The sequence below is a fragment of the Patella vulgata genome, chromosome 4, assembly GCF_932274485.2.
Source record: "Patella vulgata chromosome 4, xgPatVulg1.2, whole genome shotgun sequence".
In the NCBI taxonomy this organism is placed as follows: Eukaryota; Metazoa; Mollusca; class Gastropoda; family Patellidae; genus Patella; species Patella vulgata.
Window position 1 is genome coordinate 14,887,684 of NC_065882.2, and position 27,233 is coordinate 14,914,916.

Consider the following 27,233-nt stretch of genomic DNA (forward strand, 5'->3'; position numbering starts at 1 on the left):
CCCCACGCCCCCCACACACCATGGTAACCCACAAGGATCTATTTTAGGGTCGTTATTTATTATGTGCATGATCGTCCTCTTCATTTAGAGTAATACTGTGGTTTATTTGCAGGTTATACGACAGTTTATTCACCAGCTTTCAATTAATATAAACTCAAAATTGATTTACAACGTGATTCTAGTATTCAACCAGGGTGACCACAATTCACTGATTGTTAATGAATTAAAAACAAAATGCATGCTAATATCTACTAAACAGAAATTAATTGATGATAATAATATCGCGAACAGTGTAAATTCCGAAAGGCGTTTCTATAGTATTGCAGGGAAGTAATATTTCATTTTAAAAAATGACAATAGAAAGGGGGAGGGGGGCTCCCGTGCACCCCATAACCTCTGTATCCGCACCTGTTTAATATATTTATTATTGTTATGTAATCAATTTTGTTCCAGGTTATTAAGAGGTTTTACCTGTTAAAGATACATTATGGGAGATTAGACAAAGAGCTGGCAGTTCTCACTATAATGGTTAAAAACTAAATAATGTAAACGTAATTTGCTGAAAATTTCAGTCAGATTGATCCACTCTGAACCGAGATTTTAGCGATTGAATATTCGGCCTAGCCTCGATCATCATTGCTAAAGTCGGGACGATAAAAAACATAGTCTCGATTATCCAATTCATGATTAAATTATGAATGGAAGCCGAACAGCAAATCGGAACCTAATCCAATAAACACCACAGGCTAGCGATGACATCGGGGGTTGGTTATGGTCTGGATAAGTTAATTAATTTCTATTTAATAAATTAGATAACATTTCAGGCCTAAAAAAAAGACCCGCAATAGGCAGATTTAGCTTAACTAATTACAAAAACAGGACTATTAATCTATTGGTTTTACAAGTTTAATAAATTATGCGGCTCAATGCGAGGTTTTGATTAAAATAAATACCTTGAAGAGTGGACGCTGTGATTTTAAAAATCATTATCGGTATTTTACAATGTTGAATATTTTAATTTTAAGTTTAATGAATGGAAAAGATTATATTATATTGCCAACCAGCAGAAACCAATCATGTGTGTGAAATAGCTCATATTGATAGCGAAGTGGTATTGCCGACAATGAAGGGGGGGGGGGGGGGTTGGATGGCCGAATGGTTAGCACGTGCGTGCTGTATCATAAAGCCTGTCATTGAGTCAACTGGCGTGGTTTCGAATCCACGGTTGTACGTGACAAGGATGAGCCATGAGGGTCACCTGTCCAACCTCGTGGGTGTTCTCCGGGGCCTCCGGTTTCCACCCACAGCTAAAGATCCCTACGCGCAGCGAATTCTTGAAATAAAATTTAAAAAAACCCATAATGTTATTCCAGAAATGACCTAGTTTGTGTCGAGTGGACGTTAAAACCCCATTTCTCTCTCTCTCTCCCGACAATGAAGAAGTGTGTGATTTTGCCTGGTCCAATAAAATACACCGCCAGGATATACGGGACTACTTCCACTTTCCTAATGAAGTCCCGTACTACCAGTCGTATTGGACCGACAGATTGCCGTTTTGTTGTGACCGCGGTTCACATTGAGAGTTGAACCTAGAAAGGTGACAATTATTTATTTACTGAGGTTCGATCGGCAGCCAAGTTGGCCAAACATACAACACAGACCCGTGCTTTAGTTTTACTCTATTCTATTTTGATGCCAAAGAAAGTGACCTATTAATGAACCTGATGACCGTATAAGCCTGAACTTAACTGCCAGTTAACTCGTCCACCGGCAAACAGTTAAATCGTCCACAACTAATGGTTATGTCGTCCATAACTTGTACTTGACGCGTACACACTTAATTGTAAGGATAAATAAGTTTTGCTCATCAGTCATCGGTTGTTTTAATTGTTTTATTTACCCAATAATAAACAAACTTGATTGACCGATGACAGCCGAGATATATTGGTTCACTAATAAAGTCAGATATGGATACTCCAAAATATAAACAGAAATGAAATGAAAGAAAAGGGTTAACAGTGACAGCCAACTATTCTGCACAGACTGTAGGGCTAAAATGGGTAGGCTAGACGGCATACACCATACAAAATGTGCTATGAGGGTATTTTTGCCAAGACAGCGGCACGCAGCCTACTCATCATATTTCAATTTCCAATTGTTAAGGGTTATTTCATGTAGTCTACACAGGATCTCGGTTTTCCATCCCATTAAATGACTGGGCATTGTCCTTGCCATACCCTCGATCCGTCCTGCATGGGGAAACAGGGACTGAAAATCACGAGGAAATTTCTCGGCAAACCACAGGAACGAACCCAAGACCTTCAGGAAAAATCATTAGGAACTTTATCAACCGACAAACACCATGTTTGAACCCGAGACAGTCATGGTTATTTTGTTCACTGGACTTTTCTGGGAGAAACTTTGCTTAATCTTTCTTTCTTTTTTGCAGTTACATAACAGATTACAACAATCCCTTATTGTCCAGTACTTGTAGTTGAAGAAATTACCAGTTTTAAAAAAAGAAGACCAGAACACAAAAATAACTATTAAAAACATCACATGAAAGATCATGCACGGCTCACGTATTACCAGAACCCTGTGCAGTTCCTGTTTGCGGCGCCAATCTACCATAAAAAAATCGTATGACACGGCCAATGTCAAAACATTGCAGCTTCTCTATGGATATAATCAGCCAGGATATTCCGCTCAAAGTTTTTTTAGTTTCCTGCAAATCACAAACGGAAGGAACATAAGTACGAGTTCCAGACTTGTTCCAACTTTCCAAACAGTTTTTAAACCAGCCATATATCATCCGTCCTTTAATTTAAAATATAGACAACCGTGGAAAATTAGTAATTTAAGTGCCTATCGGAGCTTTCATACAAGTCCCAGACGGAATGTACCACCATTTTTATGGTTGTTTATTAAACCTATAGCAAAAGTTGGCGCCATCTTGACTGGCAGGTGAGTGGAAAACAAACAAAAGAAGAAGTGGAAACTCAAGTTGACTTAAGACAAGACTTGCGACTTGACTTTAAATATTTATCGTGAATTGAGACTCGACTCAGACTAAGCAGTAGTGACAACTTGTGACTAGAAAAAGCTAAGGACTTGAGTTGCAGTGAGGGGACATAACTCTTAACTTGCCTTGTTTGCCATGAATTGCTGATTTATTTGATGAACTGGTGACTTGAAGCTTTGTGAAGACTTGGAAGTTGACGTGACCCAGTACAAAAGTCAGCGACATGGGACTCGACTCGAACTCAAGGTCCTGCAACGTATTCCCACCTCTGACTAAAGACTGGATTGTTTTTGTAGTCCAGATCACCTTTATGATACAAAAGGTTGGATGGTCTAATGCGTGCACTTTAGATCATAAGATCTATCTTTGAGTCAAGTAATGTAGTTTTGATTCTGAGCTTGTACGTGACAAGGAGTAGGGTCGTCATGGGATTATGTTCATTCAGAACGCAAAGGTAGTAATTTTACATGTAGATTACAAGATTTTGATTCTATTAAGCCTAGCTCACAATCTGTCGTACCTGCTGCTAAGGGCAGGCAACAGAGGGAAATTTTAGTAAACCCAGGCGTGAGACTTACGTGTCACTTGCATGTGTTTGGCACTGTAGAAGATCATAGAGATTTTGGTCCTGCACCTACAAAATTTTCGGCCCGTTTCTTGCGGCTAGTCTGCATATTACTAAACCATATTACCTGTGCGTGTCAAAAGTTGTGAGCTAGGCTTCAGCTTACAGCCAGGACTTCAGTCTATAGTATAAATAGCATACACAAGTACACAGTGATCTTTGACCATTTAGCTGCGGGTTGGGTAGTCTAGTGGTTTTAGTTGAAATCATAAGGTTTGTCATTGAGTCAAGTGGCGTGGTTTAGATTCCCCGCTTGTACATGTATGTGAAATGGCTTAGGGTCGCCTGTCGAAACCTCGTGGGTTTTTTCTGCATCCTCCAGTTTCTTCCCACAGCTAAAGACCCATTACGCGCATGCAAATTATTGAATTAAAATTGAACCATATGTTAGTCCCAAAATAACCTAGTTTGTGTTGAGTGGAGATTACCCCCCCCCCCCTCTCTCTCTCTCTGTTGACCATTTATTTAGCAGTTCGTGATTTAAAGTGAAGTATGGAAATTATGGGGAACAATTTTCAGCTGCGAGGTACTTGATAAAAATCTCTCTTCGATCCAGATTCAGGTGCTCAATAGCACTCTAGCTCGGTAAACCTTTGAAAAAGAAAATACTACTTATATCCTTTATTGTTTCAGAAGTACAAGAAAATGGTGGAAATCTCAAACGAGAGATAGAAAGTTTTTTATTTTAGGAAAAGCTTTAGAAAGATGGCACTTCATATTATTTGGTGGTAAGACTATAATTATCTTAATTATTTATATCTGCCTGTATATATATATATAGCAATATGCTATGTAGTGCAAGCATGGGCACATATATGGAGCAAATTGATTTTCAACAATTTCTGATATTTGATATCAAAGTTATTGCCCTTGACCACTTTGAAAAACCTTGTAGTCGCTCTAGAGGCTAAAGTTATCATCTGATTGTGTTGAAATTTATGTTAATGAGATGAAGAAGCCTTTTGATTTTAAAATCAAACAGTTAAGTTAAAATATGATTACCTATATTTAATTAGAAATTTCTCGGATGAAATAATTTTTGTGTTTCAATGGTAACACACTTCGACTTAGTTGTTTAAATTCCCAAGTACATCTTATAAACTTTTTGAGATAACTTTATGAAATTTTCCTTGTGAAACAGATTTTGTCTATCCTTCTACCATCTAAGACATGTTCAGGATGAAAAGCTGTAGTCCCGTGTTGTTGATGTGTGCATAAAAGAACCCTTGACAGTTTGAATGCAAAGTAGGATATTAAACCCCATTTCAACCCAAACCCATGTTCATGAAGGCAAGATGTTGATGATTGAGTGAGTCGGCCATTTTGTTATTTTTGAGGATGTTGGTGATTGAGTCGGCCATCTTGTTATTTTCAGAATGTTGATGATTGAGTCGGCCATCTTGTTATTTTCAGAATGTTGATGATTGAGTCGGCCATCTTGTTTTTTCAGGATGTTGATGATTGAGTCGGCCATCTTGTTATTTTCAGAATGTTGATGATTGAGTCGGCCATCTTGTTTTTTCAGGATGTTGATGATTGAATCGGCCATCTAGTTATTTTCAGGATGTTGATGATTGAGTCGGCCATCTTGTTATTTTCAGGTATAAGTTGTATAATTACTGCTGTTATATATTATCGCATACATCAAGAAGTTTCGCCAATCACTGGAAGACAAAGATTTATAGCTTTTACGCCCAGTCAGTTTCTGAAGATCGTCCAGGCTGAAGCAGACATGGTAAGTTATATCTGTATGGCGCAAGAGCCAACAAAATTATACAAGAACACACTTAAAGTGTCAGTGCGAATGACTGGAGTGATCATCGCTACAGTTCCTAATCTTTTCTATTTATGATCATAAATTTGGGGATTGTTCATCCATGGTAAACTGCAACATTGTGAAAGTTGAATCTTTTAAAAGAAATGTCAGCCCAAAAAGTGGTTGAATTCTGTTGACAATTCCATTTACAAAGATGTGATGAATTGAAAGATTGTCAACATTTGTCATTCTCTGTAGATGATAGAAACAAATCTTTGTTACCAATAATAAGTGCTTTTAGTCCAAATCTAAAACAGGAGATTAACTACCACTGACATTGAAATGTGGTCGTATGTTGTCGTCACCCCCGTCCGTCCGTTTGTCCAGCGTCCACAATTGCTTGTGGACGCTGTAGAGGCTAAAGTTAATATCCGATTGACATTGAATTTATACACAGTGTTTAAGGTCATGAGATGAAGAAGCCTATTGATTTTCAGCAATTTCCAATAATTACTGCCAAAGTTATAACCCTTGATCACTTTGAAAAATCTTGTGACGCTCTAGAGGCTAAAGTTATCATCCGATTGACTTAAGATTGATAATTACTTCATGAGTTGTTACTCTTAATAAGATTTAAGTGTATTATAAATGTTTCATTACCCAAAAAAGTAAAAATATGCGACAACACTTGTTGACTGCCGGGACGATTTAGCTGCTGTGGGCATATGTTTTGTTGCCTGGCAACCTATCTTTGTGCTTTCAATTGAATATGAATTTGTAAAACATTAGCGTGGATAAATTGAAAAAAAATGGAATTGACGATCAATGGTTTTAAATACAACAATCTGGTCTAAAGAGGTGAATTTTAATTATTTAATTTTATGTAGTATATTCGACTGAGAAAGCAATTTTAAGATTTTTATTTTACAGTATACAGAACAGTATAATGATAAGTTATTACCTGCTGATCACCGATTGGTTGAATATGTTAAAAATATTACAATGCGATTGGTTCATGGTAATAAGGAGTTAAAGGAAATGTCCAATCAACAATGGACGATAGCTGTTGTAGATGATGTCACTACCAAAAATGCTTTTGTGCTTCCTGTAAGTTGAACAATAAGGGCTTGTTATTAATTGGTATAGTGTTATCAGTTGGGTTATTATCCTTCCACAATAACTTAACTTAAATAATTTTAAGAATTAAGCCTTTTCAATGGTCAAGAGCTCATATTTGTAATATGATTTTAAACTCTTAACCAATGAAAAGTCATCATTCTTAAAATGTTTTTGTGTGAAAATTCACTGGACTTTAAATTTAAATAAGAATATATTTGGCAATCCCATTCCATATTGCCAAATTAATGTACAGGCTTTAATGGCTGCAACCCAGGGGCATCTGCGACAGCAAACTGGCGGATCTCCAAAGTTTAAATGAAAAGCTATTTCATTTGTGGATGTGGAAAGTATCTTAAATTTCTATATATTTATAATTCACGTATTATGGCAGGCAATGTCATTTTTGGACTAACATATGAGAGAGAGAGAAATGGGGTGTAATGTCAACTTGACACAAACTAGGTCATTTCAGGACTAACATAAGGTTCAATTTTATTTCAATAATTCGCTTGTGCGTAGGGGTCTTTAGCAGTGGAAGGAAACCGAAGAAAACCCATGAGGTTGGACAGGGGCTCCTTCTCCTTGTCACGTACAACCGGGGAATCGAAACTGGGACTAACATATGGTACAATTTTATTCCAATAATGGGAGGATATTGGAGGCCTCACATAGAACCCAAGAGGGTGAGCAGGCGACCCTATTCCTTGTTATGTACATAGTACATGCTTCACTTAACTTAAGGACAGACCTAATGATCTAAAGTGCATGACTAACTCAATGATTTGAATATTGTTTGTTTGAGTGTTTTGAATATCTTTGTTTTAGACCGGCCATATCGGGGGGTTGGATGGCCGAATGGTTAGCACGTGCAAGCTGTATCATAAAGTCTGTCATTGAGTCAACTGGCGTGGTTTTGAATCCACGGTTGTAAGTGACAAGAATCAGGGTCGCCTGTCCAACCTTGTGGGTTTTCTCTGGGTCCTTTGGTCCAACCTTGTGGGTTTTCTCTGGGTCCTTCGGTTTCCTCCCACTGCTAAAGACCCCTACGCACAAGCGAATTATTGAAATAAAATTAAACCATATGTTAGTCCCAAAATGACCTAGTTTGTGTCGAGTGGAGGTTAAACCCCATTTCTCTCTCTCTCACCGGCCATATTGTTTGTTTGAGTATTTTGAATATCTTTGTTTAAGACCGGCCATAATGTTTGTTTGAGTGTTTTGAATATCTTTGTTTCAGACCAGCCTTATTTTTGTTTGAGTGTTTTGAATATCTTTGTTTCAGACTGGCCATATTTTTGTTTTTACGGGTATTTTAAATGTTGCCGATAATGAAGATCAGCTGGCCATTGTGATTGGTCATGAAATGTCACATGCTTTATTATCACATGCAGTAAGTTGAAATATTAGAAATTATTTTTATTGGGATTATTCTGCTGTTCAAAACTTAGTTGTAGAATTATTGTCCTTGTCATTGAAGTCTTGTAAACATTCTTCTGGCCAGGAGTATAGCTGAAGGATTCTTCTGGCCACGCAACTCTGGTGTACTGCATAGAAGGACAGATATTTCTCTGTATTCAAGATACAAGACGGCTGAAACAATTTCATTTTCAAATTAAAACACTACTTGCTATCGAAAAGTATGTTGATGATTTGTGTTTTTCATAGGGGTATCTGTATAAATGCATATCTATATTTTGTTTCGTTTTTTTATACGCCCACATTTTCATGTGGACATATATTGTCGTCGCCCCTGTCCGTCCGTCCACAATTGTTTGTGAACAATCTACAGGTCACAATTTTTATCCGATTTCAATGAAACTTGAAATATAGGTTTATCACCCTAAGATCTCGGTTCCTTTTGATATTGGCATGTATCGTACTGTAGCTTCATGGATTATGGCCCCTGATTGTATGAAAAATCACGTTTTTAGCTTGTGAACACTGTAGAGGTCACAATTGTGACCGTCCGCATCTAAATGAGTCGAAATGCGCAAGAATCAATAATGAGATAAAGACAAAATAAGTGAAAATTTTGATTTTGAACGAAATTGAGATTTTCACAAAAATGAGTCTATAAATATACTATTTATTGACACAGAAGATCAAAATAGCAATAAAACATTTTAAAACACCTGTATTTGAACGTTTTGTAAGAATACCGTATTCTTAAATCTGTCCTATTTCTTAAAATTCTTGGCAAAATTAGTTATTTTTCTTCGCTCGCAGTGGAACGACCGGCCATTCCTTTTGCCATCGTTGTAAAGCGGAGCATCTCTAGTTTATAAATATGATCAAAATATTGTCGGTGAATTGATTTTGAACGGATACAATCAAGTTTTAAACCCCTCCAAAAATATAAATAAACTCCGTCTGTTACCATGCTGTCCACACAACTCCTTTGCTGATTGGCCCAGACACCACATGCAAGACATTATCGATAAATATTTGGTTTTGGCAATGTTTTTGGGTACTTTCATGCGATTCACTCTGATAAGTGGCAGAAAAAAAAATTCTGATCGTATACATTGCCGTTGAGTGTTAATAGAAACCACGTGGCTGAAGATGTAAATTAATCGACAAGCGGGTGTGTGTCATTGAGTAATACTATTACTAATCAACTGTCACGGGTCAATGATAAAGCCGTCTACAACTCATTATTTACTCTGAATAATTAATCCAAGTGGTGATTGTTTGATATCTCATATCATCTTTAAAAAAATAATCTATAGGCCTTAAATGGAAATAAACAAAATGGCCAATAATGTTATTTTCGAAGAGAATTTTATTAATAGCTGAATTCCGTTTACCGTCGCTTCTTCATACGGCATGCAAAGTAAGGAATGCATTTTGGATATTATTGTTTAAAATTCTCTTATCACAATGGGTCGAAAAAATGAGAACGACCAACGAGCCGAAATGCGACGATTCTCGGGTCTGCCATTGAGTATCCACTGAATAATGTTGATATTTACATCAAAGCCAAAATGCACGAAAGTGAACGTAAGCATTGACTATGAAATTGACATTTCTATAGGGACTCATATTTTGATAACGTCACGGTACCTGAAAATAATAATAGACCTATCGTACACGGAAAATCCTATTTTAATTCACGTGTTAAATGAACACGCGTACAGCTGTTGCGGCTTCTTTGATGATAATCCAATCAACAATCTTAATCTCCTGACCACTAGCTGGCACTAAGGTGCTAATTAATTGATGAGATTAACTGAGTTAATCTCACTAAAGTTACATTATACACAACAGACTAGTAATGTATAGATTGTTCTTCAGTATAACACTATCGTGTGAATATTATGCCGTATGTGTTGTGGATGTTTCGTTACGAAAGGAGTGCATTTATTATGATTTTCGTCGTCAGAACCCTTGAAATCCTAAATAAAAACATATTAAACGAAAAAATATAGCAAATAAATTGCGGAAATAGTCAGATCAAATTTATACTACGATTTTCGTCTTCAGCAACCCTGAAAACCCACGGAAAGATATATTCAACGACAAAACAGCAGATAAATGGCCTGGTTGCTATGGGATTTTGTTTTGGAACATACCAAATCTTTGACTTGCTTTTTCTCAAAACTTACTTTTGTGAGTTGGGTAGCTTCTAATGGACATAGCTCAGTCAATTTTTGCCCAATTCAAACAAACTATTCATCAAATTGAAGGTAATGAGTTGGAGAATGTGAAAATAACAATAACTCAATTTTCAAAATTTACTCATTGTGACTCTGTATGCTGTGGGGGGTCACAATTTTTATCCGATTTAGTTTAAACTTAAAATGTATGATTATAACCCAAAGATCTCGGTTCCTTTCGATATTCGCGCATATCTGAACGTAACTTCCTGAATTATGACCCCTGATTATACAAAAAATCACGTTTTTAGCTTGTGGATTTTCTAAAGGTCATAATTGATTTTATCTCATTTTAAAAATCGTTTAAATGTATCAACATTCCACCATAATGAAATTTGAATTTAGGGAAAATCAAAACGAAACTTCCCGACAAAATGGCTGCTCTTTGTACGCAAATTGTGTAAAAGTAAGTAATACAAAGTATGTAATCACCGTTACACCCTAAGGATGGCCGAGTTCGAATTTCGTGAAAATCGGCCCAAAATTGACAGACAAAACGGCCGCCGTTCGTTCTCAAATAGCGTAAAAATATGGTATATCAAGGTTGTGGACCCTATAGAGGTCACAATTTTTATCCGATTTTGTTGAAATTTTGAAATGTAAGTTTATAACCCAAAGATCTTGATTCCTTTCGATATTCGCGCATATCGGACCGTAACTTCAGGAATTATGGCCCCTGATTGTACGGAAAATCGCGTTTTTAGCTTGTGGACCCTATAGAGGTCATAATTGTTATCCTATTTAAAAAAACGTATTATTATATCACTGTTACACCCTAAGGATGAACTAGTTCGAATTTATGAAAATCGGCCCAAAATTGACAGACAAATGGCCGCCGTTCGTTCTCAAATAGCGTAAAAATATGGTATATCAAGGTTGTGGACCCTATAGAGATCACAATTTTTATCCGATTTTGTTGAAACTTGAAATCTAAGTTTATAACCCAAAGATCTCGGTTCCTTTCGATATTTGCACATATCGGACCGTAACTTCCTGAATTATGGCCCCTGATTGTACGAAAAATCGCGTTTTTAGCTTGTGGACCCTATAGAAGTCATAATTTTTATCCCATTTAAAAAAACGTATTATTATATCACCGTTACACCCTAAGGACGAATGAGTTCGAATTTCATGGCCGCCGTTCATTCTCAAATAGCATAAAAATATGGTATATCAAGGTTGTGGACCCTATAGAGGTCACAATTTTTATTCGATTTTGTTGAAACTTGAAATGTAAGTTTATAATCCAAAGATCTTGGTTCCTTTCGATATTCGTGCATATCAGACAGTAACTTCCTGAATTATGGCACCGTTATATCCTAAAGACGGCTGAGTTCAAATTTCGTGAAAATCGGCTCAAAATTGACAGACAAAATGGCCGCTGTTTGTTCTCAAATAGCGTAAAAATATGGTATATCTAAGTTGTGGACCCTATAGAGGTCACAATTTTTATCCGATTTTGTTGAAACTTGAAATGTAAGTTTATAACCCAAAGATCTCGGTTCCTTTCGATATTTGCGCATATCAGACCATAACTTCCTGAATTATGGCTCCTGATTGTACGAAAAATCGCTTTCTTTTTAGCTTGTTCTCTATACATCTCTCGAAAAATGTGGGCGTATCCTGCCTGGCAGCCGCTGGTTTATACTTTTGATGGCCTCCACTACAAGAAGATGTGACCACTTTTGACCCTATGATGTCAGTCAGTTGATTAACCAATCAGCATCGACATTCCAAATGGCTGTTCAAAAATACAACTTTAGCTATGTTGTGTTTTCTATTGCTGCAAGTGTCTACCCAGAGTCCCGCACGCCACATGATAAGAACTCGACTCAACAGACAATTGATTGGCTTATCTCTCACATCACTATATAACACATGTTATTAGATAACTCTTCCAGATTTTGAAATTTTGACCTATAAAAAATGAAATGAAATAGGATCTTGATTTTAATCAAATTGTGGAGGGGAGGCAATCTCAAGGACCTGCTCGAGCAGCACAATCTCTAGGTATGCCATTGAGATATTGTATTTCATTTTCAGGCAGAACAACTCAGTTTCGCTCAGTTGATTGACATCTTTGTGATAGCTGTTATGGCTGCTATCTGGACAATCATGCCTACAGATGGTTTAGCTGTGGTTACCCAGTGGTTTTATAATAAATGTATACAGGTAATCTATATATATATATATATAATAATAATAATAATAATTTTCTAGAGTACTAAACATTCATTGAGTCAGTTTGTATTATACATTTGTGAATACGATATTGTAGTTGGCAAGGGATTCAAAATCTATAGTATTTTTGGAATAAAGATATACGTTATGTTAGTCCTGAAATGGCCTGGTTAATGTTGAGTGTGAGAGAGAGAGAAATGGGCTTTAACGTCCACTCAACATAAACTAGGTAATATTGGGACTAACATATGTTTCAGTTTTTCTTTGATTATTCGCTTGCACGTAGGAGTATTTAGCAGTAGGAGGAGACCGAAGGACTCAGAGAAAACCCACGAGGTTGGATTGGCGACCCTACTCCTTGTTACTTACAACCGGGGAATCGAAACCATGCCAGTTGACTCAATGACAGACCTTATGATACGAACGGTGGGAGCTAATCGTACAAGCGGGGAATCAAAACCACGCCACTTGAATGATAGACCTTATGATGCAATGCACATACGTTAACCATTTGGCCACCCAATCCCCCAATTTTGAGGGGATGTTGAACCCCATTTTCCTCTCTGTATAGAGACTAAGGTTATCAGATCAGATTTTCGAGAGGTTTTTTATCTTTTTCTTCAGCTAATGTTAACCATGCCATATTCTAGAAAACTGGAACAAGAAGCAGATAAAGTGGGATTAAGATTAGCAGCAAAGGTATACAATTATAGTACTCAATTTCAACATCAGTAAAACTAGGGCTTTCACTTACCAGACTCTCACAGTTTGTTCATCTTAGATCATCCTAACCTATAAATATATTTTTAAAGGAGGCACATGAATTGTGTGCCAGAAGGCTTTCGAGTGCCATTTGTAATGAACGAGGCTAAACATATATCACATGAGAGTACTACCGGTGTAGACTGTAATAACCAGACGCCAAAGACTACCATTCAATTTGGAGTTGGACACCGCATATTTTGCCGAAATAACTGGTTAGAAGTTACTGTAAAAACATGTGATGTTACCGTAAACAAAACATCTAACTGTGTTTCAATTAAGGGACTAAACTGTCAATATTGATACCAATAAAGTTTTTGTATTCAACATACATAAACAATTATTACATAAAATCGATTAATACATAATTAATAGCAAGAATTATAACTGTATTTATTCTGTTTTAAGGTTAAATTCTCTGAAATTCTATTTTCATGGCATGTAAATGGCAGCTAGTTTTATTACCAGTCAGCAAGACAGACAAAATATGACGGAATCCAACACTTTAATAGAAATATGGTCATTGGGTAGACAGTTGCAAGGATCAAAGTTTTTGACTTTTTCTCCTAGGACACTGCATGGAATATGCCCATCTTCACTAGCCCACTTGGTGCTGATAGGACTTAAAACCCCATTTCATTTCATAACTTGAATTTAGTTTTAGTCCTTTCGGGTTTTTTGTAGGCATGTTTTGATGTAAGAGAAGGTTCTGTATTCTGGACTAAAATGAAACTAGCAGAAACTGGTGAACAGACGAGTATGCCTGAATGGTTGTCAACACATCCTTTAAGTGATAAACGTATTGAACATTTAAACTTTCTCATGGCAGATGTAAGTAGATAGATCTGTTTGATATATCTTTATTAATACTAATAATAATCAGTTCTTATATTGCGCACGATTCCATCGCAGTTTATACACAAGGTGCATTTAGCTCTCCAAGTATGACAAGAAAAAAATAACAATGTTAAAGATACATTATGTAAGATTTAGATGTTGTGTTTCGTTGATTTCTATTCCTACCCATCATCTTACTCTTAATTATAATCTCATCTCATAATTCAGTAAAATTAATTTTTTTTTCCAACAGGCTATAGCATTACGAGAGGAAGCCAAATGTCCAAGACTAAAGTCAAATGACCCTCGCGAGACAATCAAAGTAATGTCCAAGATGGTGGATGATTTCAACTTGGCTCGTAAAACCCGCCAGAATCTTCGTCAAGTTCATCATGCTCAGCCTCAGGATCGTGCTATATGAGCCAACAATATAGTTATATAAAAATGAAGAGTTAGATAAGGCCATATAAAAAAATATATATTCTGGTTATCTTACAATCCATGTTACCTCTGCGTCTGGGGATAGGTTTATTGCTTATCCTCTCTAAAGTAAACTCAACTTCGGTATCCCCAGTGGTTCTACTCCACTAACCCCTGGGTCCATTCTCAGAGTTTTCACAAATTCAGATTATCTGCTCATGATGATTTCACTGGTCATGTAGGTTGATTCTACGAACCAATCAAAAACAGTTTAAATATCAGTCTTAGCATCATTGTTTACATTCACCACTATGGGGATGTTTGATTGTCAGTCCGGAAGGTCCAGAATTGACAGAATTACAATCGAGTGACATTGAATTCAGTCTTGTCACAGTTCTGTCAGTCACAACAAATATGCAGTCATTGACTGTGTTGTTGCCAGAAATCACCCTTTTCACTCGATTGTCAATATTTTGGGGATTGACAGAATTCAATTCCGCAACGTTCAAACGAGCATCCCCAATATGTCTCCCCTGTGAATGTACCCAGGAGTTATTGGAGTAGAACCGAACGATACCACTGGGGATACCGAGGATGAAGTAACCAGTGCTTTTGTTAAAAGGTTTTCATCACATGACTGGTCACTATTGAGAAAGAGAGGGACATTAGGTTTTAATGTCCACTCGACACAAACTTGGTCAATTCGGGATTAACACATGGTTAATTTTATTAAAATAATTCGCTTGTGCGTAGGGGTCTTTAGCATTGTAAGGAAACCAGAGGACCCGGAGAAAACCCACAAGGTTGGACAGGTGACCCTACTCCTTGTCACGTACAACCGGGGAATTGAAACAACGCCAGTTGACACAATAACAGACCTTATGATACAGCGCGCACACTGGATAATCCAATGTTACATTAACCTCATGGTGACAAATCAAACAATCAATTCTATGGTGATTTAATGTAAAATATGTATTACATGTTGTTTTACAGTCATGCTGAATAATTTCCCAGTATATGTTTATATAGACAAATGTTTGGACTGATTTAGAATTTTATCAAATTAATTGAAATCAAAATGTAGGGAACTATATTTTTATCTTGTCTCTAAAATTCATACATGTACTTTTAGCTTGATGTGATATTTTATAAAAAGGACATTTTTTTTTTTCAATTATTGTGAATCAAGGATTATTTTGAAGCAGATTTTGAAGGTGCAATCTGATTTAAATACAGATCTATATTTCGTTTCGTTTTTTTATACTTTCGATGGCCTACACTACATAAAGATCTGACAAGTTATAGTGGGAGTTCACGTCAGGGGTCATACGCGCGGCTTTTGACCCTATGATGTCAGACATTTGATTAACCAATCAGCATTGATGTTACTAGTGGATTACCCACAGTTCCATGCAAAACACTCCTAAAGCTCCCTGTAACAGACCGTTTCAATGGCTAATTCCTCACACCATTCAGAACAGGTCAATGATAACAAATCTTTCAGATCCCAGTGTAGTAAAGACAAGTAAAACTAAATTTTGAACTATAAAAACGAAACGAAATAGGATCTGTGTTTTAATCAGATTGTTGAAGGTGCTCATGGTAAAAATAAATATTTTATCTTTGTTAATGTCTGTAAAAAAAGGTTGTTGTTCAATGTTATGGGTAATGGTAATTAACTTGCAAAAAATGAGAAATTAATTGTAATGATTTAACGGTAATCGTAATGTAATTAATATCATTTACAATGTAATGACCACAGGCTTGTTTGATTTTACACCCTAATTCACAGATTATAGCAAGATGTTATTTGATTTATTACAATGATTTTTAATGTGAATTCGAGTTAAGAGTCATATTACAGTGTGGATGACTGAGCTGATAGTATGAGCTTATGTTAATTGCCAATCTCAATTTATCATCATAATAATGCATTTGATATATAATTACAGCATTTATTACAGTGTGGTTGACATGAGTTTATGTTAATTGTCAATCTGAATTTATCTTCATAATAATGTATTTGATATATTACAGCATTTATTACAGTGTGGTTGACATGAGTTTATGTTAAATGTCAATCTGAATTTATCTTCATAATAATGTATTTGATATATAATTCATAAGTGCCATTTATATTGAGCATGAACACATGGTTGGCGATGATTTGGTTTAAGCAGTATTTATTTTAAAAAATTGTACAATTTAAAGGCAAATAAAAGAGGATACCAAAAAAACAAGCTAAGTAGGCTTATATTAATTTGCGATAATTTCATGTATACCCTGTTGGATGAAACATGTACTAAATAACGTGAAAGTATTATTAGCGATAATTTCATGTGTAAAATGTATTTGGTTGGATGAAATAATGTAATAATTTGTGATATTTAGAAATAAAGAGTGATAATTTATTATTTTCAATATATATGTTGTAGTTTTATTTTTGTGTGCACCCAGAAGCTGTTTTTATTGTTCTTGATCGGACGAAAAAATGAGGTCCTGTGTACACATTGGCGTGAACGTAAAAGATATCTTGACAGTTGGAATTCGATATAAGAGTAGGCCATAGTGCCGCTGTCTGGGCAAAATTTCCCTCATAGCACACTGTATGTTGATGCCTGTCTTCATTAGCCCAGTTCGGAGCAGAACAGTAGGACGTTAAACCACATTTCATTTTGTATCCTGGTGGAATGATAAATGGGAGCTGCAGTGGTTGTATGTTTAGTATAATAGGACTGCACCAAGAGGTCATTGGCTGACTATGGCAACAGAATAATTTACTTGTCCATCTCTTTGGTGAATTCAATGCTTAATGTCAAGAGGGGGAGAGAAATGGGGCTTAACATCCAATCAACACAAACCAGATCATTTCGGGATTAACACATGGTTCAATTTTATTTCACTTGCACGTAGCTGTCTTTCGCGGTGGTGGGAAACTGGAGAGCCTGGAGAAAACCCACAGACGACCCCACTCCTTTTCACGTACAAGCAGGGAATCGAAACAACGCCACTAGACTCAATGACAGACCTTCTGATCCAACCCACACGTTAACCATTTGGCTGCCCCTGCACCCCCTTAATGTCAAGAGATCAGAAGAATACCAATTTCAGGTCTTTAAACCTATCTATTTATTAATAATTTAATCATCCATTGACGTAGAAATAAACAAGTAAAACAACTTTGTTGTAATTATAAGAAACACAATAAAATATTCTTATAGGCACAACATGTTAGACTGTTGTCCAATGTCTCAACTTATTAAAAACAAATAATTCATAAGAATGATTTAAAAAAACATCATGAAAAATAAAATAGCTGAAACTTTACCAATGATAATTCACACAAATTTAGTCAACCAATAAAGCTTATAATATAGCACTGACGCAAAATCACCATAATTGGTTAAAATCAATTAAAAGATTAAAATATAATAAAGAACTCCTTTCCAAAGTACTGTATAAATCTGTTTTCAAGGTATTTCCTCCAGCAGAATTACGTCAACTGTTCACCCCCCACCCCCTAAATTATATGTATCATGCCTCAAGCACAACCCCCATGGATGTAGTGCATTATGAAAAAATACACATTATATATTTAAGCCCACTAAAACTACTTAAAGTGGCTTTAGTAATTGAACAGTAACACACAAACACTATTTATGGAATAACAATTACTGGTTTATTAACGTGAGTGATACTCTCGTCTTTATCAAGCAAACGATGACTAAAATTAAACAAGTTGAAGTCACTGAGAGTGATTTGACTTTTTCAGACCAGTATATTTCACAGCTTAAATTCATGCTAAAATGTACACAACTTCATTACTTAACATTTAATTGAGAAAATAAAATATCAATGGTCGATAATCTACCGAATTCAAAGGAATTAAAATGAGGCCCATCAAAAGATAGCACTAAACTCTTGTAGGTGGTGCTGGCATATTTGCAAAGTATGTCAAATGTTGTGAAAATGACAATTCATTATTTATTCTGATATTCAAATGACAATCAGTGGCTTTAAATATATATTACAGAGAGCATCAAACGACTGATCAAGCGGTTGCCATGCAAGATACGCTTCCATTTTGCAAGAAATGGACAAGCTAAAAACGAAAGCGATTTTACATATAATCTGGGGCCATAATCCAGGATGCTAATGTCTGACATGCATCAATACTGAAAAGAACCGAGATCTTTGGGATACAAACATATGTGCTAAGTTTCATCAAAATCGGATAAAAATTGAGACCTCTAGGGGATCCACAACCTTTATAATACATGCTTATTATACTAATTGCTTAAAGAAGAGTGGCCATTTTGTCAGACAGCCTGTGACCTCTAGAGGGACCATAAGCTAAAAACACGATTTTTCGTATGATCAGGGGCCATAATCCAGGAAGTTACAGTCCGATATGCGCCAATATTGGATGGAACTGAGATCTTTGGGTTATAATCAAACATTTTAAGTTTCACCAAAATTGGATAAAAATTGTGACCTGTAGTGGGTCCATAAGCTAAAAACACGATTTTTCGGACAATCAGGAGCCATAATTAAGGAAGTTATGGTCCGATATGCACCAATATTGATAAGAACCGAAATCTTCAGGTTATAAACATACATATTAAGTTTTCATCAAAATCAGATAAGGGGCAATGACAATATACCTCCTGTGGGTGTACAAAAATGTTTTTCTTGAAGTATCTCAAGATATGAATTATTGGTAACAAAATGTATTTATCCTGGCAGGTTTTATATGTTTTCCAATCCATGGTTGCAATCCATGAAATATAGCTTTAAAGCTTAATTATTTATGCCCACATTCAAGAGGCCTTATCATTTTCACCAAGAAAATAAGTTACTTGAACAGTTTGATGAATATGAAAATGTTCATTTTAAAAAGTCATCAATTAAATCATTTAAACTGATATTTAAATTCTGTGACACTGACGGATTCACTGGCTTTTTCATCATAATCGTACCATTCCTGAAAAGTAAAAGTTATCTCTTATTATTCCATATAAATCCATATAGATATAAAGCGATAATAATAATAATGATCAATTTGTATAGCGCTGAGTGCTCCAGTTAACAGCTGCTCCACAACGCTCTAATAATAAAAACTTTTATGCCATTACAAACTAACATATTATTTACTTACATTTTCTGTCAATTCCAATTCAAATGTAGCATTAGATTTTTCTCCTTCAGCTTTTACTTTCCAACCATCCTGTCATAGAATATATACAGAATTAAATATTGTAAAACAAAAAATTAATTTGCTCTAAACTCACTGCATTTGTCCTAAACTAATTTCGTTCTAAATTAAGGCCAAATAAAAGAAATATCCTGATTCTCAGACACTCCAGCATCACTTAAAAAGAAGCGCATGACCTTTTTTAATATTTTCAAAAAAAATAAATAAAAACGGTGTCATTAATTACCACCTGTAGGAGTTTTCTCCGGGTTACAGGAAGTAACTCTATAAAAAGATGAATTTGGAAATATACTGTTCAATTTTATTTCAATAATTCGCTTGAGCGTAGGGGGTCTTTAGCAGTGGGAGGAAACTGGAGGAACCGGAGAAAACCCACGAGGTTTGCCAGGTGTCCCTACTCCTTGTCACGTACAGCCAGGACAACGAAACCATGCCAGTTGACTCAATGACAGACCTAATAATACAACGCACACGCGCTAACCATTCAACCACCTAACCCCCGACAGCATGTCAGTCATTCTGAGACTAACAAATTGTTATACTTTCGATAGTCAATACTGGGGAAGAGAATTTTGCTTGGACAGTGGCGTTTTCATCTATACTTCAATGAATTCCAACGGCCAATTATATGTAATCATGTATAAAAACTTAAAAATAAACACAACAGTTCTATGGATAACAATTACTGTATTTCTATTAAAGCTACATTTCAACAATGATTCTCTTGTCGTTATCAAACACAATACTGATACAGACAGAGGGTACGGAATATATATACTATGTACAATCCAAACATTCAATGAAACCATTTAATTAGGAGGACAGTGACCCTTTGATAATAATAATAAAACCATATGCAATAATATCTAATCGTAATGTATACATAGATAAAAACCACTTAATAAAAACTTACGTTCGGTTTAAATTCTATAGGCTGCACTCCACGACAATCAAATGTTACGATTGTTTTAAATTTTCCTGAATCTTCTGACATATAACTTGATAAAGAATCTTTAATGATATCTGTAAATATAGGAGAGAATAAGACAATAATTAAAGGTGTATCTATGAATTTCTAAAGATTAAGATACAACATTTGGACACATGTTACCCAAAACAGTTCTTATTGGCATAGAGATACACAGCTCAGACAGAAATGTGCATATTATTTGGGAGATTTTAAAAATGCAAAAAAAGTGAATTTGACTAATTTTCCGAGATACACCCTTTCGACACTTCACCGACGATATGCCATGTAGTGTGCTATGAGGGACATTTTTTTTGGACAGTGGCACTACGACCTACTCTTATTTCCAATTCCAAATGTCAAGGGTTATTTTACATGCACGCCAATGTGTACACAGGACCTCAGTTTTTCATCCATGCAGAAAACTAGACACTGCTCCTTGTCAGGCCCTCTCTGTCCTCCTCCACTGACAAGGGGAAATGAAATGAAATGAAATGGGGTTTAACATCCTACTGTTCTGCTCCGAGCTGGGCTAATGAAGACGGGCATACGCCATACAGTGTGCTATAAGGGAAATTTTGCTCGGACAGCGGCACTACGGCCTACCCTTTTATCGAATTTCAACTGTCAAGGGATCTTTTGTGTGCACGCCAATGTGTACACAAGACCTCAGTTTTTCGTCCCATCCGAAGGACAGCTGCCCTTGTCAGGCCCTCCGTCTTGCATCACTGACAAGGGGGGAACCACGCGGGAAAATCTTGATGAACTTTCTCGGCCAATGCAGGGATCGAACACCCGACCTCCAGGCTAGCCAGCCAGCGTCTTACCCACTTAGCCACTGTTACCCCCCTGGAAAATCCTGAGGAACTTTCTTGACCAACATGGCCCCCACCAGAGCAAATTACTGGGTTAATTTTTTGGATCAGTAATCATAATGACAAACCTATTGAGTTTTCTCGTTTACATAATTTACACTTTATAACTAAACTGGCCGACCCTCTTCCTCCAGAAACTTCACTACTTTCCTGAAAAAAAATAAAATACATAAACTATAAACAGGGTGAGTAAACAGTGTGATTGTCTTTGTAGATAGTTTTACAGGCTTTAAAACTTTTGATTAAAAGGCTGTCCAACTTTCCTGAATTTAGAGACCACCAAAAGTTAATAGATTAATAGGTCACTCAAGCTCTCAACAGGTCACCTAAATGAATGTGATCAACAGATCAAAATGAAATGAAATGGGGTTTAACGTCCCCCTGTTCTGCTCCGGCACTACGGCGTACTCTTATATCGAATTCCAACTGTCAAGGGATCTTTTATGTGCACGCCAATGTGTACACGGGACCTCGGTTTTTAGTCCCATCCAAACGACTAGACAGCTGTCCTTGTCAGGCCCTCCGTCCTGCATCACTGACAAGGCAGAACCACGCCGGAAAATCTGGATGAACTTTCTCGGCCAATGCAGGGATCAAAGATCAACAGATCACCCAAACGAACTGGATCAATAGTTCACCCACACTCTCTTGATCAACAGGTCAGCCACAATCCCTAGTTCAATATTTACAGAAAGAGAGAGATGAACTCGAGGTTTATTGTCCACTTGACACAAACAAGGACATTTTGAGACTAACATATGGTAAATGATAAAAGAAATTTACTTACTGACAAACAACAGAACACAAAGTCTGGAGTTTCTTCATTACAGTTCATACATTGTAACTGAAAATATAAATATAATAATTCATACATATTAGATTAACTGAAAATATAAATATAATTTATTTATTGTAACTGTAAATATAATAATAATTCATACATAGTAGATTAACTGAAAACATAAATATAATTCATTTATTGTCACTGAAAACATAAATATAATTCATACATTGTAACTGAAAATATAAATATAATTCATACATTGTAAATGAAAATATAAATATAATAATTCATACATTGTAGATTAACTGAAAACATAATAATTATTCATACATTGTAAATGAAAGTATGATAATAATTCATACAAAATTTCCCTCATCAGAGAATACGTATGACACTGTTGAAAAGTAAGACGTTAATAATAAACCCCACTTCATTCACAAAATCTTTTGGGGATGTCCTTTATTAAAAATGAACATTTTACACTATTTTGAGGCTTAATAAAGTAAAATTTAGTAAAATCAAAATTAGGATGGACATTTCAAGCAGAATAAAAAGAGGAATCTTTGAATTGAAATACATGTAGGCCTACTTTATTAAGTATGATGACTGGCTGTTGTGGTGAGTGATGTTTCTTGTCAGCGAATTAGTCTTCTGTTTGGTTGCCAGGACTTGTGGTGTGGTTCTCGGACCCTTACAGAATTAGATATTCTTAAGAAAAGATATTTTGATTTTCTTTCTACTCTGTTTTTCAGTGGTAGGCCTACGTCTGTAATTTGGGTTCCTGTAAATGGTATAAGCTTGCCGTTTTCGGCACGGTACCAGGCCGCGACAAATTTCAAGAAATTGACCCATTTACATTACTCTGTAATAACCAGTCTAAGAAACGGGCCAGGCACACCAAATGTGGAACTCACCACAGAAAAGTTAATTTCAGTCCCTATGCAAATTGCCGAATGAAAACAATTATGGCACTTTATTTAGTTTGGGCAGCCATTTTGACAGAACTGATGAAAGAACTGTCAAAGTTCGCGGGGAAAAAAGGTCAAGGTTCATTTGGCGCATGCACAGTAATCCTTACTGAGAACCGCTCTCAGACCGAATAGTGTTCACACTACCAAAAGTTAACTGTGTCGTGCCAGGCAACATGCCGAGACCACTTTATTTCAGTGGGCCAAATTGGCACGGTACTTACTACGCCATGCTTATGTTTGATCTGTTTAAAAAATTTAACCCTGCTGTACCTGGTACTGTGCCTGGCACGCTTAAAATTTGTAATGTAAACAGGGTTTTACCTATATCTAATAATAATAGTAAATACATCAACTAAAGAAAAAGGTTTAGCATATAGCTATATCTATTAATAATACCAAGTTAGATTTTTTAAAATTGTAAAAAAAAAAAATACCTCGACCTCCCTTATTTGAATGATGAATGACAAGCGAATAATGAGTGACAAGGAATTTCTAAGCAATAACTGTTCCAGTTTGGCCAACATAATTCAATTTCAATGGGTTTGATAAATATCAACTTAATTAATTTTTATTTATTAGTGGTGACCCCAAGGTCATTGTCATTTGTCTGGTGAATCTGTCATTCAATTTGTCATTCGTTTGCTGAACCTGTGTCATTCTCTGTCACTCATTTTGTCATGTCTATCTGGTGGATTCAGTTCATTCACTTTGTCATTCATGAGGGAATCTGTGTCATTCCCTTTGCCATTGGTCTGGTGAACCTGTGTCATTCACTTTGTCATTTGTCCGTCCAGTGAATTCTTTCATTCAAGCCATGGTGAACCTGTGTCATTCTCTTTGTCATTCAACCGTGGAATCTGTGTCATTCACTTTGTCATTCATCTACTGAACCTGTGTCATTCTCTGCATCACTCACTTTGTCATTCATTCATCTGGTGAATTCTGTCATTTGTCTTATTCTCTGTCATTTATCTGATCTGGTTAAGCTCTTACATTCGTCTGGTGAACCTCTGTCATTCTCTCATTCATCTGGTGGAGCTGTGTCATTCTCTTTGTCATTCATCTGGTGGAGCTGTGTCATTCTCTTTGTCATTCATCTGGTGAAGCTGTGTCATTCTCTTTGTCATTTGTCTGGTGAATCTGTGTCATTCTCTGTCATGGTTATCCTGTCATTCATTTTGTCATTCATCTGATGAACCTCTGTCATGAATGACACGGGTTCAACAAACGAATGACAAAGCGAATGACAGAGATTTGCAGGACAAATTGAATGACAGGGGTCACCAGACAAATGACAGAGAATAACACAGATTCACCAGATGAATGAGAGAATGACAGAGGTTCACCAGACGAATGACAAACAGAATGATAGGGGTTCATTAGACAATTGACAAAGTGAATGATAGAGATTCACTAGAAGAATGACACAGGTTCGTATGACGAATGACAGACAGAATGTCTGAAATCATAGATGAATGCCGTCGAAAGACAGGTTCACCAGACGAATGACAGATGTTAACCAAATGAATGACTAAGAGGCACTGGTTCAATAATTAATGACATGGGTTCATCAAACAAATGACAAAGTGAATGACGGACCAGTCTAATGACAAAGTGAATGACAGATGTTTTCCAGTTGAATAACTGGTCTGTAACTTTTTTTGCCAAACGCCGATTTTGTTCCTGAAGTTGAAATCAAAAGTAAGAATCATTTGTTTCGAATTTTTTTTCCCAGCTTATGTAAATCTGAAGTTCTCCTACAGGCCTAATATTCTTTGTATGAGAAGAGGTGTGATAATAGAGAAGAGCAGCTAAAAACATTGAGACAAACAAACCACCAAAGTGTGCACATTGATTCACCGTGTCGAGTTCAACTCGTAGGGAAAATTTTCGCTGCATGGCCATGGGGCACACTATCCACTGAAGTAAAAAAAAGAAAACTTTAATCAATATTTATTAAACTCAATACTATAATTGAATTATGTTGGCCTAAAGGGAGCAGTTATTGCTAAGAAATTCCTTGTCATTCGTCATTATTCAGATTAGGGAAGTCCGGAATACCTTCATACACCATCCAAAATCTTCTTGATCAGCGGGCTGCAGCTCTGTGACATTCTCCAACTGGGCGTTGATCTGGAGGGATATTTTCTGAAATAAAGATAGGATTATGTATTAATAAAGTTAATCTCCAAATATCCAAGACTTGTTAATAAACTCATAAAAACATGGAAATTGTAAACGTGTTTAGTAAACATACCACCATCTTGAGAAGGGAAGTAACCCATACTAATCATTCTACTCGATTATCAAGACCCACCGGGGTAGAATGATATTCCAGACTGAGTGAAATAATAGTATGCATTCGAAATGAAATGGGCTTAAAGGGACAATAACACTCTTGCTGGCTTGGCAGCTCCAGCAAATAAATAATAGCCTTATTCTAAGTATTAGATGTTGTGTAAATTATCCATTACATCCTATTTTACTTGTCCAGAGGGTTCGAAAATATTTTTAAATCCAAGTCACATTTGAAAAGGTTTACGTTAGGCTTTTCAAATCATTTAGTTGAATTTTTCCAATTTTTTAAATTAGGTGTGTTAACATGAAATTTGTATCATCAATTAATTGGAATATTCTAAAATAGTACAATTTGTTGACCAGAATAAAGATTGGGACATATATTATTCAGTTGCGACAAAAGTGGTATTGAGCCTTTAAAAAGGCTGCAATTATTCCCGTTCCAATGTTCGGCCAATATATAGTTGCCCTGGTGTCAGTGGCCTAGCTGCTCTATGAGTTCATACCGATGCGTAAAAATACCTAATATTTCCGACAAGAGATGTAAGAAAACATAAACCGGGCGGAGCGAGTCAAATAAATTTATTCTAGTTGTCTTTAGAAGCCTAATAAAATACAAATATACTTTAACCGTTTTTATATGATAAATGATATGCTGAATGCCCCATCTGGGATGAAAATTTTATGTAATAGATATGCATATCAGGTTCAAAATGTGATCTGCGGTAGAAAGTAGAAAATAAAAAGCAAAAGAGAAAATTCTTATCCAAAATGGACATTTTCGTGGTGCTTTTCAACCTAATACGTCCACCTTTTCAACTTTAAGTCGTAAATATTCTACTTTCAACAACAGAATTTCTACTTTCAACAACAGAATTTTTATTTTCAATAATCAACTTTTGACATTCGACTTTCAACTTCAGATTTTCTACTCAAGATTTTCTGCTCGAGATTTTCTCCATGCATATTGATTGTTCAGTCATCAGTCATTTAAAGGAGTTAAATCGCTAACATTTGGGACCTAGAAATTGACACAAGTGGGTCGCAACTCGTATAATACTGTAATCTGAATGTATATAAACTGATATACATTTAATGGTTTCCGTTTTTACTCTAATTTCAAATCAGTTATGTTCCGCGAAATAAGCCAGCAGTCTCAATCGAATGCAAATTTCTAGCGCCTGGTCATTTCAGTCTACATACGCCGTTTGGTTTGGTGCAATATGTCCTCAAGTCTCTTGCTAGAACTGGGGCTGAAACGCATTATGGTACACGATTCGTGTACCAATGGTAAAATGTTTATTTTGTCTTAAATATTGGATATCAGAAGCCCATCGTTTTCCGGTAAGATCACAGCATCAATGTTGATTTAAATTGACAAATAATTTGTGTTTTCAATGTTGAACATTTTGGATGATATTGAGTTACGGTCAATACGATCGACCATGACTTCGTGTTGCATACTCTAGAAATGCGGATAGGAATAATTGATGATGCCCTCTTATTGATGAAATCGTATCTCTCTGGCCGCTTCCAATCGGTGGTGATTAATGGCGCTAGGTCATCAAAGTCTGAATTGAGTTTTGGAGTTCCACAAGGATCCGTCCTAGGTCCCATCCTGTTTACTATATACACTCTACCCGTAGGAGATATAGCTAGATCACATGGCGTTTCTTTCCACCTCTACGCAGATGATACCCAACTGTATATGGGTTTCCGTCCACTCAACGCAAACAACCAAA

The 27,233-nt window shown here is 36.1% G+C and overlaps 2 protein-coding genes across 3 annotated transcripts; one reads left to right on the forward strand and one right to left on the reverse strand.

Moving 5' to 3' along the window:
• The first annotated feature begins 1,514 nt into the window (after positions 1–1,514).
• On the forward strand, positions 1,515–16,796 carry LOC126818620 (metalloendopeptidase OMA1, mitochondrial). Of its 2 annotated transcripts, none has more exons than XM_050546136.2 (10): positions 1,515–1,597; positions 2,450–2,964; positions 4,281–4,375; positions 5,249–5,382; positions 6,334–6,510; positions 7,805–7,912; positions 12,222–12,350; positions 12,984–13,058; positions 13,806–13,952; positions 14,212–16,796. In XM_050546136.2, the coding sequence occupies exons 2-10, from the start codon at positions 2,570–2,572 to the stop codon at positions 14,377–14,379; spliced, it is 1,428 nt and encodes a 475-aa protein (XP_050402093.1). In that variant the 5' UTR covers positions 1,515–1,597; positions 2,450–2,569; the 3' UTR covers positions 14,380–16,796. The 2 variants fall into 2 exon arrangements, with proteins under 2 accessions (XP_050402093.1, XP_050402092.1); XM_050546135.2 differs by lacking the exon at positions 1,515–1,597 and adding an exon at positions 1,608–1,843.
• Positions 16,797–18,037: 1,241 nt separating this feature from the next.
• LOC126818679 (UPF0587 protein v1g245604) lies at positions 18,038–25,526 on the reverse strand. Its single transcript, XM_050546227.2, has 7 exons — positions 25,451–25,526; positions 25,255–25,341; positions 22,226–22,282; positions 21,507–21,588; positions 20,510–20,619; positions 19,540–19,608; positions 18,038–19,365 (listed from the first exon to the last, which is right to left on the reverse strand). Exons 1-7 carry the CDS (start codon positions 25,454–25,456, stop codon positions 19,294–19,296), a joined length of 483 nt encoding a protein of 160 aa, XP_050402184.1. The 5' UTR covers positions 25,457–25,526; the 3' UTR covers positions 18,038–19,293.
• Positions 25,527–27,233: the final 1,707 nt, after the last annotated feature.

Coding starts and splice junctions, on each gene's coding strand:
- LOC126818620 (XM_050546136.2), top strand. CDS start 2,570: ATGCACGGCTCACGTATTACCAGAACCCTGTGCAGTTCCTGTTTGCGG. Junction 5,383..6,333: donor TCCAGGCTGAAGCAGACATG/GTAAGTTATATC, acceptor TTTATTTTACAG/TATACAGAACAGTATAATGA. Junction 6,511..7,804: donor AAAATGCTTTTGTGCTTCCT/GTAAGTTGAACA, acceptor TCTTTGTTTCAG/ACTGGCCATATTTTTGTTTT.
- LOC126818679 (XM_050546227.2), bottom strand. Junction 21,589..22,225: donor TTGTGTTCTGTTGTTTGTCA/GTAAGTAAATTT, acceptor ATTTTTTTTCAG/GAAAGTAGTGAAGTTTCTGG. Junction 19,366..19,539: donor AATTGGAATTGACAGAAAAT/GTAAGTAAATAA, acceptor TTTACTTTTCAG/GAATGGTACGATTATGATGA.